General features: G+C 35.4%; 1 protein-coding gene across 1 annotated transcript; it reads left to right on the top strand.

Annotated features, from left to right (window-relative positions):
* The first annotated feature begins 12,930 nt into the window (after positions 1-12,930).
* On the top strand, positions 12,931-14,813 carry LOC139900858 (uncharacterized). Its single transcript, XM_071883609.1, has 2 exons — positions 12,931-13,136; positions 14,327-14,813. The coding sequence occupies exons 1-2, from the start codon at positions 12,931-12,933 to the stop codon at positions 14,811-14,813; spliced, it is 693 nt and encodes a 230-aa protein (XP_071739710.1).
* The last annotated feature ends 244 nt before the right edge of the window (positions 14,814-15,057 follow it).

Genomic DNA, 15,057 nt, shown 5'->3' with positions numbered 1-15,057 from the left:
TCAGAAGATCAGTACACTGCTTTATCTCGGCAATTAGGGGACATTAGGCATACCCAGCTAGATCAATATAATATGCTGTCCAACATCCGATATGATCAGAGGGGAATGGGAACTCAATTAGAGTGGGCGCACCAACAGGCATATCTATACGCGTCTAACCCGCAAGCTTACGCACCCTCAGCCTTTCCATCATATCCCCCATGGCAATCACCCGATGACCCTCTACCTCCACCCTATGACCATAACGCCGCAATAGCCGCGAGTCAGGATGCATATAGGCGTTTCTACGAGGAACAACGCCTAAACGAGCAACGGCAGCGACAGCAACAGGAGGAGGGCGAACGAGGAGGACCATTTTGGAGCCCATTTGACTAGTTCTATTGTTTTAATCTTTTTTATTTTTTAGTTTGTAATAACATAATTTTTTGGTGTGTATTGAAACTTATTATGTTTTTATTTTTTATATTAGCAAGAAAATATAGTGTGGGGTAAAAAAATGTGTTGTACGATTGAATTAAAACCCCATATTTTGTGTGTTTTTAACATGGTTTTGACAGGTACAGACGAAAATGCAATTAGACGAAACGAAACATCAAATTACATTGTGATACAAACATTGGATATGATCATAGGTAAAACAATTTGAAAATCCAAATCGGTTAACAAAGGAAGTTCCAAATACTTTACACTTTTTGTCCTCTCAAATTTATATATTATTATCTGATTTTATGTAATGAGGGCATTACATAATCTTAAGTGTGGGGTGGGAATATATAAATCCTCGAGAACTAATAAGTTATTGGTTTTTATGAAAATTTGAAAATTTTTAAACAAATGTATCTAATCAATTTTTAAGGTAACTACGAGCAATTAAAGATCAGGTGTAAAAACCGAAATTGTTGTCTCCATACATTAAAAATACATAAGTTTATTTGTTTAAAACTTATAAAAGAAAACCATTTATAACAAGAATTTATAAATCCTTATATTGAGAACCATTTATCACATGTTTCTTTGAAGTTTATTGCAGATATCATTGCTTTGGAACGTATAAACCTGAATATTCCACTATTACGAGTAATAGAGGATGAATCAAGTCCATCCCGTAAGGAAGTAAGGTCTTCCAAATTGACACACTTGCTAACTTATGTTAGAAGATGTAGTCCAGAACAGCTGTAGGTTGACGAAAAATCTTGTAAAGTCATCCCGAAAATCGGCTGGAAATCCACCTAACCTCAGCATCAAACAGGGTTTTTGGTGGTCAGACTTATCCTAACCATGAGAAGGATATGTCCCGTACAATGGGGGGGCACAATGCAAATTAGCTTTTAAGACTAATGAATCTAATCCCCAGATGGATGATCTCCGTAAAGATTAACCGCATCTATGTTTGACCGCGGTCAACATACATATGCCATAACAAATTGAGGTGTGCAAACTCATGGTTCACCGATGATATTTGGACACGATATAATTTTGTTCTAAAACTTATGCTATTTTATGAATTATATTTGTGTAAAACCATTTTTTGGACATTCGGCTTCAAGTTCCATGATACTACAATCATGGGGGCGAATAGCTTGCTATTCGTCGACTGAGACTTCGGTTTTCAGTTACCCTCAACCGGAATTTGAGGTTAAAACCGGAAAACGTGTCTAGTGTAAAAACTAGCCTGACATTTTATAAAATCATAAAATGTTTTCACAAGGTCCAATTTTCCCTAAGGATCCAAATTTTTAAACCCTAATCACGAGTTTCATGTTTGTTTCTGTTGTCAGAATTTCGTTTCGTGTGCGTGTGATCCAATAAATACTGTGTTGTGTAATATATTTCATATAGCGTGTGTTTCATTTCGTGTAGTGTGTGTTGTGTGATCTAAATGTTCGATAAGAAAGATATATAATGTTCTAACTCTGTTAAAAGATGTAATTGCTTGAGGACAAGCAACGTTCTAGTGTGGGGTATTTTGATATTGCTCTAAACATACATATTATTCGACTCAATATCACTTATATTTCATAGGTTTTTATCATCTACAAAGACATTCAATGCGCATTTCACGAGAAAAACGACAAAAGTGGATAAGAGCTTGCTATTTGAAGATTCGACGATAAAACGATAGTTTTAACCAGATTTATATCAAGAAACGTTTATCCGAATGAAAGTACAAGATAGATGAAGAAAAGAGTTCAAATGTAAAGTGCCAAGTCAGTACACGTCAATACGAGGTCATCAGAGAACAAACGAAAAAGAAAAATAAAGAAAACTGCTTTTACTCTTACACGAATAGTGTAGGTCTACACGAATCGTGTAGAATATTTGTTCTTACACGAATAGTGTAGCCATACACGAATCGTGTAATGTTAGGCCGAATTTAATCATTCATCAGATAAGGGGCGGCTACTTTTGGAGTTTTAAAACCTTTCTTTTGGCTAGTGCTTCAGCAAATGGATCTTTTTGACTCACCTACTACTTCTAATACATGTTAAATAGAGAGTACGTTCAGAGACAGAAGGAGGATACAAGATTACAACACATATTACGACAGAGGAGAATATACACACAAAATTACTATATCAAATTACTATTGTTATTTTTACTTGTACCTATTGTAATTAGTTTCAAGTATCAATTATTAAGGGGGTATTGTTCGTGATAAAGGGTATTATTGTACGCGTGAAAGGGGTGTTATTATTGTAATTTTTCTACCGTTTGAAGTTAATGCAAGTGAAGATATTTTAGTAAGTTTACTCTGTTAAAATTAGCGTTGTTATTATGTTTGCATATCTATATTTTTATGTCTACCTTAGTGTAATGAATAGCTAAATTTCCCTAGTGTTTGCTTAAATGTAGAGCCCCTAGTGAAATGGATTGTTACTATTAGTAAAAGTTAAAATGTAACTTTAGTATTTTTAATATTGAGCCTAGTTAAAAGAACCATTTTTATGTAATTAGGTATTTAACCCTTGCCACTTAATTTATTAAATTTAAATAACGAAAGTTGTTTTTATTTACATAAATTGAGCTTCAACATTAAAAATGATCTAGACGAATTTATGGATAAGTTATTGACACCAATTTAGAAATAAACTTCGGTGGTTTGGGTGATATCAATAAGTTATATGAAGGTGAAATTATAAAAAGGAAAACCGTTATAATTTAGGTATTGGCGAAGGTCAAAACTAGGCTAGGTCTCAATTTAAATACTTGGGGAATAGTAGCTTTCTAAAAAGAATCCGATGAAAATTAGATTTTATTTAGTTAAGTTGTAACCTTATGTTTATTCGAGAGAAAAATGTAAAGTTTGATACTAGAACATTTTAATAGGGAGTAAAACTTAAAACAATCCATGGACCTAGGGGTGACACAATTAAGTAAACACTCCCATTTATCTTATTTATATTTCTTATAAAAGTTTTATCATTATTATTTACGAATTATCGTTTTAAAATATAAAAAAAATACATAAAAACATCTAGTTTTCGTAACAGTTATTTGTCACATATTTTTAGCCTTACATGAATCGTGTATCATCACACGAATCGTGTAGGAATTAAACGCGGCTACAGTAACAGCTAGGTTAAAATTAGGGTTTTAGTTAATTAATATTATATATTTAGGTTATTAGTTATTTTAATTATTAGATTTAGGTTATTTATTATATAGCTAGTTTTAATTAATGTAAAATACTTAAATACATGTTTTAATCCTAAAATTAATATTAATTATTATAGGTTTATAAATTGTAACTAGTTTATAATTAATTAATTAATTAATTTTCCTTTTAATTTGTATTAGTTTTATTAAAAATGTCATTTAGTTAATTTAATTAAGTTTATATAATAATTGCTTAAAACAAAATTCTAAACATATAGTTTTATTAAAAATTACTATTTTACTAATTACCATCTAGTAGTATAATTGTCGCATCATAATTAGTATACTTTCATTTAGTTCCTTTTTAAGTTAATTTTTGTAATCTTGTAATTTTATTTAGTAAATTAGTTTAAGTTATTTTCTTTTACTGTTATTTTACAATTGCCTAATCCAAAACCCTCTTTAATTTAGTTTGACATCAAAGACTATTAAAAACCATTAAACACTCCATCTCCCTGTGGAACGAATCGGATTTACCAACAAACTAAACTACACGGATAGGACTAGTTGCCTATATATATGTGTTAAATCAACCTGAAATCAATAAAATACCACATATACAATAAATCAATTCGTGTAACAAAACAACTCAAATCCGTTCATAAATAAAGGTTACGTTTCCGCACATCACTTGCATACGAGGTTATCTCCTGAAACCTCAAAACCTTCCGGCTGCTCCATGTAAATTTCTTCATGTAAATCTCCATGAAGAAAAGCTGTCTTTACATCCATCTGTTCAAGCTCCAAGTTCATACTTGCGACCAATCCAAGTATGACTCTAATTGAAGTCATCTTGACTACTGGTGAAAATATCTCGTCAAAATCAATCCCTTTCTTCTGTTGGAATCCTTTGACTATAAGTCGTGCTTTGTATTTCACCACTTTTCCACTACCATCCTTTTTCAGCTTGAACACCCATTTATTTTTCAGTACCTTCTTCCCGCGTGGAAGTTCTACAATCTCATAAGTTTGATTTTTCTGCAGAGAATCCATCTCATCCTGCATTGCGAGCAACCATTTTTCTTTATCCTTATGAGTTACTGCTTCATGAAAACTCTCTGGTTCTCCATCTTCAGTAAGTAGAAGGTACTCGGATTCTGGATATCTACTCGATGGAATCCGACCTCGTTCAGATCTACGAACTTCTGGAACATTCTGAGGAGATCCACCATCATCTTGACCTTGTGATGGTGCTGGAACGATTGGCAGATGGGGTTGTGGCTCTCCCTGCTCAGCACCTTCATTTTCCTCATTATCTTCTACTTCTGGCATTTCTTCTTGCACTGAAAATTCATTTCTCTTGAATGATTCCGTTGTTGCCTCTGGCACATGAGCAGCAACATTTTTCTTCTGAGATATTGTGGGCTTTTCAATATCTTCTATTGTCTGGCTTTCATAGAACACCACGTCCCTATTTCTGATCACCTTTTTCTCCTTTGGATTCCATAATCTGTATCCAAATTCTTCATCTCCATAGCCTATGAATATACATGGAGTGGTCCTTGCATCCAGCTTCTGCCTGAGCTCCTTGGATACATGTGCGTACGCCAAACATCCAAATACTCTTAAGTGAGAGTATGATGGATCCTTTCCAGACTAAAGTTTCTCTGGAACTTCAAAATTCAGTGGTACTGATGGAGATCGGTTGATCAAGTAACATGCGGCTCTGACTGCTTCTCCCTAGAATGGCTTTGGCAGCTTAGCGATATTGAGCATGCTCCGAACACGTTCCATGATTGTTCGGTTCATTCTTTATGCTATACCATTATGTTGAGGGGTACGTGGGACCGTCTTCTCATGTCGGATTCCATATGATCTGCAATAGGCATCGAACTGCCTGGAAGAGTATTCACCGCCGTTGTCGGATCGAAGACACTTTAACTTTTTTCCTGTCTCACGTTCTACCATGACATGGAACTGTTTGAAGTAATTGAACACCTGGTCCTTCGTCCGCAAGAAATATACCCACACTTTTCGAGAAGTATCATCGATAAACATCAGAAAGTATCGATTGCCGCCAATTGATTCAACCTCTAAGAGACCGCAAACATCAGAGTGTACCAGACTGAGTAACTCTGATTTTTTCGTTGAAGAGGAATTAAAAGAGACTCGATGCTGCTTACCAAACAGACAATGATTGCAAGGATCTAGTGCAGCGTCCTTGTCTACATTGATAAGCTGCTTCTTTATTAGGGTAGACAACCCTTTCTCACTCATGTGACCGAGTCTCTGGTGCCATAAATTTTGTGAAACCTCATTTTCTGCAACATTAATACTATCTGTGCAGATCTTCACATGAGTTTTGTATAGTGTGCCACAAATGTGTCCTCGAGCGACTATCATAGCGCCTCTTGACAATTTCCATGTGCCTTTACTGAAATGACTATCATAGCCCTGTTTGTCGAGAGCTACTCTGGAAAGTAAATTCAGCCGAAGATCTGGCACATGGCGGACATCCTTCAAAGTGATTGTGCTTCCGGAACTTGTCTTTATCTTGACATCACCAATTCCGACAATCTCAGCAGAACTGGAATTTCCCATCTTCACAGCTCCAAAGTCTCCAGCTTTGTATGTTGTGAAGTATTCCTTGTATGGAGTCACGTGGTAGGAAGCTGCAGTATCTACCACCCATTCTGTGTCTTCTCGAGAGACGTGAAGGCATGTCTCATCATGGGTTGAACAATAAGCTACATCACCAGAGATAGTCACTAATGTTTCTCCACCCTTATTCTTCGGCTGTGAACTGCTTTGACCTTGTTCCTGTTTCAATCTATAGCAGTTCTTTTTCATATGTCCCTCTAATCCACAATGACGGCATTTATATGTTGGTTTTCTGCCATCAGCTGAACTGCCCCTGCTCTTGCTTCTCCATTTATTTTTGCTACTCATTCGCTGTCTCTCCCGATTCTCTGTGACAAAGGCATGGGTCTGATCTGTGCCCATGTCTTTTCTCCTTGCCTCTTCACTGAATAGGGGATCCTTGACCATGGACATGGTAAGTTTGTCATTCGGGGCTGAGTTGCTGAGTGTTACTACCAGCGTTTTCCAACTATCGGGAAGGGAACTAAGTAGCAGTAGCGCCTGAACTTCATCGCCAAGCGGCATCGCTACAGACGATAACTGGTTGACCAAGTTCTGGAACTCACTGGTATGCTCGGCAACTGAAGTTCCACTTTTGAGCTTCATGTTGACTAAACGCCTCATCAGTAGGGCTTTATTCCGAGCAGTCTTGGCCTGGTACATGTCCTCCAACTTTTTCCAAAGGGCATATGCGTCTGTCTCTTGTGCAACATGGTGGAAGACACTATGATCAATCCATTGACGAATCTGACCAATAGTTTTTCGGTTTGATTTCTTCCACTCTTTCTCTTTGGCAGAATCAGGGTTTATACCCTTCAATTCAATAGGATCGAACAAATCTTTACATCTGAGGAGATCTTCCATCCGAGGTTTCCACAGCGTGTAGTTTGTGGCTGTGAGCATAATCATAACTCCCGAAGATGATGTTGACTCTTCTGTGGACATTATCACCTTACAAATAATTTTTCAACACAAACGGGGTTGAATTGTAGAAAACAGAGATCACCGTTACGTCCGGAACGGTTGAAAATGGTGGAATAGACACTTCGCGGCTTAAATTCCACTTATGGGGCAAAATTATAATTTTCTAAACTTTCAGGGACCAAGAATGAATTTCTGAAAAATTTCAGGGACCAAATTGTAAAATTTAAGAATTGCTACAGTACTGCTACAGTGCCGCCAGCTGCTACAGTGAATTGCTACAGGACTGCTACAGTGAATTGCTACAGAACTGCTACAGTGATCGTCTTCTCCGGCAAAAATTCCGGCACCGGTCGTCTTCTCCGGCGAGATTCCGGCGAGTTGACCAAACTTTGACCGTGTTTTCTGGGCTCGTTATAACTCCGTGTAAGTCACCGTTTTTTGCATTGGACTCGGTTCGACGAGACGAATCCAATGGTACACTCAAAATTAAATTTTGAGAAAACTTCAGAAAACCCAAAAACTCGACCAACGTCTCTAACCAATCTCTGATACCACTTGTTAGGAAGAGAGGATCGCCTGGACGTTGGGAGATATAAATTTGAGAGAAAATAACTCTATTACTGACAATAATAGATTACACGAGTATTTACAAAACTCACAAAAAAAAAACTCTCAAACTCACACACACTATCTAGGTTGTGATTACACTTCTCTGAGTGATTTTGGGATGATTTATAACTGAGGTTTGCACCTCTATTTATAGTAAAAATTCTATGGCGGTGGAATGGTGTGAACGGAGAAGGTTGGCGGCCGTCATCGTTATCAACTTTGCTACTTCCATATGAGTTGTCAAGGTTGCCTACTTTGAATATCTAGAAGGTGGGGTTCTAGATTGTAGGCTGGAAATCTTCAATTACAACAAAATAAATTAGATGTTTTACAACTATCAAGTGTTTTTTCATGACTATTGCAGCTTCAGTTTATCAAATGTTTCTTTATGACTATTGCAGCTTCGTTATGTCTTTTGAAATAAAAATAGTTGGTTAATACTTTTGTGTGGTATATTATTTTTCGAGCTTGTTATTTTTCTCTTATTATTTGTATGATGTTAACATTTTTCGAAATGATAACTTTTGACTAAGTTTGGAATTCTTAAAAAAAAAATGTGAATGCTAGAAGTATTTTTTTATTTTCATGTTTACAAACACCACATATATAATGTAGTAGTTTTATGAGTTCGTGCGTTGCACGACAATTATATAAATTAGTTTTTTTAATAAGTTTCTATTAATACTGATCAAATGTATAATACAATTACAATGAAAAACCTTTGTTATTGATAACATGAGTATGAATGCATTAGTATTGAAAATATTAGTATTGTAAACGTTAGTATCGAATACAATTACAATACAACAATCAATTATTTTCATTTAATGTCTCACATTTTCTAGAAGATATAGTGATATACGTTTATGAGCCCTTCTGTCAAAATACATGTCGCAAATGTTAAAAAATTTGATATACTTTAAGTCTATTCAATTTCATATTTTGTATTTGATATAAATATTTGATTGTTTATTTAAATTAAGTTATATACCTAAGTTTTATTTAAAGTTTTTTTGTTTATATCCCGATGTTTCACACACATTTGTGTTGTAGAGTATAATTTATACTTAAATATAAGCTTCCGTATTAGAATTCAAATTTTGTTCACCATGTTTTATGTGTATATCTCCTAATAGCCGATAATAATATTGTCATATTTAATATTTTAGTAATCGTAGTGTATTTAGAATATTATTAAACATTATTAACTTTTATATCTATATTATTTTATTTATTTAATTTAACTTATTATTATTATTTTTATATTTTTGTTAACGTCTAAAAGTGACGTTCTATTGCTTTTGTTACTTTCTTTCAACTTTTATATTTGTATTATTTTATTTATTTAATTTTATATTTAACTAATTTATTGTATTTAGAATATGAATACTTTCCATATTAAACAAATCATTTATTTATTTAATTTAATATATAACTAATTTATTGTATATAGAATATAAATACTTTCCTTATTTTAAAAAATCAATTAATAGATTAGAAGAACCAACAAAATGACACGTAGCAGTTTTAGTGAAGAGACGACAGATAGCATAATGACACGCGCTTTATATAATGTATAAATAAATAAATAGATAAATAGATTTAAATTTTTTCATACGTTGAGCTTTTAATCTAATTTTTACAAGTTTTATTGCCCATTTAACTATTTCTTATGGATATAATGAACTTGGGCCTTAATTACTTCATAATTTTGGGCCATAGTCAGCCGACCAAAATGAGCTAATACTTTGTTGGGGAAATTGGCTCAATTACACTTTTTTTTTTTAAAATTTCGTTCAAAATACACTTTTTTAAGAAAAATTGCCTTTTTACACCATTAGGTCGACCAACAATATGGTGTTAAAAAGTGTACAAAAAGTTTTGGTGTACAATATGGTGTACAAACATAGACTTGCACGGATTTTGTAGATTTCGGGATGCGTGAAACCTGAATCCAGGGAAGTCGACCAACTCATTGGTCACCCGCGTTGTTTTTTTGCTTTGTGGTCGACCATAGCCAATTGAGGTGGTAGTCGACCATGTTTACATGATAGTCGACCATGCTCTGATTGAAGTTTGGTCGACCACCTTGAAAAATGAGGTGGTCGACAAAGTAAAGGGGTGGTCGACCATATTGTTGGTCGACTTAATGGTGTAAAAAGACAATTTTTTTAAAAAAATTGTATTTTGAACGAAAATTTTTTAAAAAGGTGTATTTTGGCGAATATCCCATCTGAAAAATAGGATAGAAAAATTATAAATACGATGTGTAAAAACTTTCACGAATAAGTTCGTTGGTGATTATTATAAACAAAACATAAAATCGGTAACATAACCAAACATATCTAATTGTATGATTCGTGAGCAGAAGAGTAGCCACCTTTGTCATGCTAGTCCCGGTCACCAACACCAGCCGTAGTATTTTGCTAACCATTCATAGATCTCTTAACCTACACAATATTCTTGTAACCCCGAATATTATTAAAAAACATTATCTCTGTTCGTCAATTTACACGTAATAATAAAATATCTATTGACTTTGACAAATTAAAAGGGAAAGTATTATTAACATTGTGTTATAGCTCATGTGATAGTGGTCTGTCTCTCTTAGCGAGAGGTCAGGAATTCGACTCCCATGGGGTGCAGCATTGCACAAAATGTTGCGCATTTACCCTTGAATTCCACCTGAGGGTGCCTTTCGCACATCGCGTTGTGGGACCGGGGGGGGGGGGGGGGGGGGGGTTTACCGCCCATGCTCTCGGATTGTGCCGAGTTTCCTCCTAGACAGCAGTTGGGGGTGAGTTATGCAAGTGCAGAGAGGTGAACACATGGGTGGTTAAGTCCCCATTGATGATCCCAACTGCTGTTAAAAAAAGGGGTAAGTGTTGAAGGAGATGTGGAGGTGGATAATTTTTCTTTAGTACCTTCTAATTATGTGCCATCTGATGATGAAAGAGAGGTGGAGGAAACTCCATTTAAGGACACACAAATGAATGATGGGAGCAATAATGTGAATAATAATGTTCCTGAGGATGGACATGTGAAAAACCAAGGTGAACAGGCAATTCCTCCGTCTAATAATGAGACACAAGGGTTTACAGCTAGTGAGGAGGACCATGAGAAAGGAGTGGTAAAGCAGGTTTCGACGAAGATACACTTGGAGTTTTGTACACCAAGCTAATCGACCAAGTGGGAGTTACGATGAAAAATCAATGAAGATGTTATTCGTTAATAATACGGGGAGCAAGAAATAGAGGAAAACATTATGGATTAAAGAAATGTGTTACGCTAAACATATTCAATTCTTGGGGTGTTCAAGAATCTAAAATTGTCGCTTGGAATTATTTCGGATCAAATCCATGTGGGATAACTTCTCTTTTGATTATGCATGTAGTCTTTCTAACGGAAGGTCAGGAGGTATAATTTCAATTTGGGACCCTAATTATTTTATTAAAGAACGTATTTGGTGCGATAAGAATTACGTTATTGTTAAAGGGAAGTGGATTAACGATAATGAGACTTTCTTTATGGTTAACGTCTATGGACCACATAATTGTATTGATAAATGATAAACTTCGGTTATGGTCGTCTCTGGAGGCTTTTATGCTCAATAATGTGGTGTTTGGGGACTTTAATGAAGTTCGGGAGGAAGGTGAGATGTTCGGTTCCATTTTTAATCGTGATGATGCGATGGTTTTCAATGCTTTTATCGAGAATACCGGTCTTTTTGATATCCTGTTAGGAGGAAGGAGACTCACTTAGGCAAATAACTCCGCGACTAAAATGAGTCGTATTGATAAAATGCTTGTGTCCGCTAATGTTTTTAATATTTTTGCAGACATGAAGCTTATCACTCTTCCGAGAGGGTGCTCTGATCACTTGATTTTATTTTTCCATAATGAAGAGGTAGATTTTGGTCCCACACCCTTCAAACTGTTTCATTCATGGTTTTCGTTGCAGGATTTTGATCAGATTGTCAATATGGCTTTGGAGAATGAGGGGTATGGGATCGCTAACAAATTTCACGATAAACTTAAAGTTATTAAATTAAAATTAAAAGAGTGTATCAAGGATTTCAAGGCTAACAGTAAATCAAGAAAGAAGTTTGTTATGGATTCTCTTAATGGTATTGACTTGAAATTGGATTCTAATGTAACTATTGATGAGGATAAAAAGGTGAGAATGGATCTTTTAATGGAATTTAGTCAAATAAACAAGATTGAAGATGCATAAATTTTTCAAAAATCACGAATTAAATGAAACATAGAAGGGGATGACAACTCCAAATTCTTTCATAATATGCTTAAACAGAGGAGGAACGGGCAACTGATAAAGGGTATCACGGTCAATGGCGATTGGATTTCGGATTAGACATGTATAAAAGAGGAATTCTTTAATTTTTTTCAAAGACAAATTTGCAAGAGTAGAAAACAATGCGCATATGCCCAACTTTGTTTCAGATGCAGTTTTGTCGAATTCAGATGGTATGGTTCTCGAAAAGCAAATTACAGAAGTCGAGATTCGTGAGGTGGTATGGGAATGTGGTAGTGACAAAGCTCCGGGACCGGACGGGATCACGTTCGCTTTTATTAAGTTGTATTGGGACTCTTTAAAAAGTGATATTGTGTCTTCTATTATTGCTGCATTAAACACTGATAAACTTCTGAAAGGTGCTCTCTCAGCTTTTATAACTTTAATTCTGAAGGTTCCTAACCCGTCGGTGATTAAAGATTATCATCTGATTTCCTTAGTGCGATTTCAATATAAAATTATTTCCAAGATTTTGGCTAATCGATTAGCTAAAGTCATTGAAAAGATTATATGCAAGGAGCAATCGACGTTCGTAGCGAATCGTCAAATTCTTGATGGCCTGTTAATTCTGTCTGAATCTTTAGAGTGGTATAAAAAATTGCAGAAGAAGCTACTTATTCTAAAAATAGATTTTGAAAAGGCGTATGATAGTCTCTTGGCATTTTTTGACCATATGCTTAATATATTTGGCTTTGGGGTTGTTTAGAGAAGTTGGGTGAGGATGTGTTCGGTGAATGCTCACACGTCCATTTTAATAAGCGGTAGTCCAACAGAAGAATTCGAGATGCAACGAGGTTTACGTTAGGGTGACCCGATGAGCCCACTTCTTTTTTTAGTAGTCATGGTCTCATGGAGGGTTTACACTTGATGATTCGAGATGACGTCAAGTTCGGTCAGATACGTGGTGCTAATATTGGGAGTCCGTCTATAAATGGGTCCCATATTTTCTATGCAGATGACACTTCCGAATGGCACAAGGATAGTCTTATTAATACGTTAAACTTGTTCAATGAACACTATGCTTTTTCAGGATTAAGGGCAAATGGCCCGAAAAGGTAACCTAAGTTACTCAATTTGACAATCAAGATAACTCTCTATTTTCTTAAGCCTGAAAAGGATTACAATTTTTAATTTATCAAAGAAAATATAACATCGTGAAATTCATTAAAGAACGTTAGTCAGAAATACACGGTTGATCCAAGTTTTTTAAAAGATTGCACCACTAGTCCTCTTCATCATCACCAAAAGTCATCTTCATCACCACAAATATATACATGCTTGGTATTCTTTTATCACTTTAAATCCATTTCTTATCTTTTCTTTTAATAAATTAAAAGCTAGGAAGCAACTATAATCAAAGGTAAAAACAAATAAGAAAACAAACATGGGATATCAAGCATATATCTCCAATTACATCAACCTTGTCAACATACACATACATAAAATTTCTATAGGCGACATGTTAAACGAGTACAACATAAAATTTCTATACTAAATGCCTCACCAACATCAGTTCTGGGTTCATTTCCGTCATCATCTTCTTTTCCGTCACAGGAGCAAATCAAATCTCAGATCTAAAATACCCCTTCCATCATCATCATCTTCGTTTCCGTCATCAAAACTCAGATCTAATTTCTGTCATCATCATATTCGTTTCCGTCAGCGGAGGTGACGATGGTGGGATGAGTTCTTCCGCCGCGCCGTGGTCTATAAGCACCGCCGCCTTCACAGCCGATTACCACCATTGTCGGAATCTGCAGGCAATTAGCACCGCCACCTTTATGTATTTGATGAAAATGGTTGGTAATAATTAGTGGTGATACATTTTTAGGGTTATTGTTAGAATATATAAAGGAAAAGTCAAACTGCTGCAAATAAAGTCAAATAACCTTATTAGGTTATTTGACCTTGGGATCAGAATATATTTCATCATGTCCCTTTCCAGCATAGCAACAAGGATAACGGGTCAAATGGGTACAATCTGCACATTTCCTCAAATGATACATAGAGGTTCCAAAGGTGGTGTTGGAGCAATTCTAGTTTAGGAAATAGCTGTTACCATTTCTTGTGTATAAATACACTCTCATTGTAAACCAGAACTCTAATTCAATTTGTATCAATCATTGAAATCAATACAAAGATCAAATATTCTGTCTTAATTATTTCTTAACATGGTATTAGAGCTTATGGTTTGTTGATCCGTAATCAAAGAAACTAAATAAGCCTATCATTTACCAAATTAAAGGGCTGCCATGTCTAGTGACGGTAACCCAGTTTTTTCAAGCTCAACAGAAAGTTCACAAAATCCACAAAACAATGATATATCAAACCAACTTGTAGATTTCTTAAAAATTAGCCTTCTAACACAACCAAAACTCTCTGATAGCTTAAAGATTAATTTAAGCTTATCAAGCCAAAATTATGCACTTTGGTCTAGGATAATTAAGGTGGCTATAGGACGAAAATCAAAAATTCTCCTTAACCATCTCACATCAAGTCCACCAGAAAGTGATGATCCTAGCTTCGAAAAATGGGAACAAGATGATCTTGTTGTGTTTTCATGGCTAATTCAGAACATTGAGCCTAATCTTGCAAGCAATTTGACTGAGTTTCCCACAGCCAAGACTTTGTGGGATGCTCTAGTCACCACTTACAGCAGTGGAAAAGACAAGCTTCAGAATTTCGAAGCAAATGACATAAAGCAAGAAAACATGTCTCTCTCATATCTGTAGATCACAATGCAAGGGATTTGGGGAGAAATAGATCGAAGAGATCCTAATCCCATGAAATGTTCAACCGACATTGTGACCTACAACAGAATCCGAGCAGAACAAAAGATTTTTCAGTTTTTAAATGCTCTTGACTCAAAACATGACACAATCAAAAGAGAACTGTTAAGGATTGAGCCCTTACCAACTGCAGAAGAAGCATATGCAGCAGTAAGGAAGGAGGTTGCACACCAATTGATTTTAGGGC

This window comes from Rutidosis leptorrhynchoides, chromosome 3, assembly GCF_046630445.1.
Source record: "Rutidosis leptorrhynchoides isolate AG116_Rl617_1_P2 chromosome 3, CSIRO_AGI_Rlap_v1, whole genome shotgun sequence".
Lineage (NCBI taxonomy): Eukaryota > Viridiplantae > Streptophyta > Magnoliopsida > Asterales > Asteraceae > Rutidosis > Rutidosis leptorrhynchoides.
The sequence above is the reverse complement of the archived record's forward strand: the minus strand, read 5'-3'. Positions and strand labels throughout refer to the sequence as shown.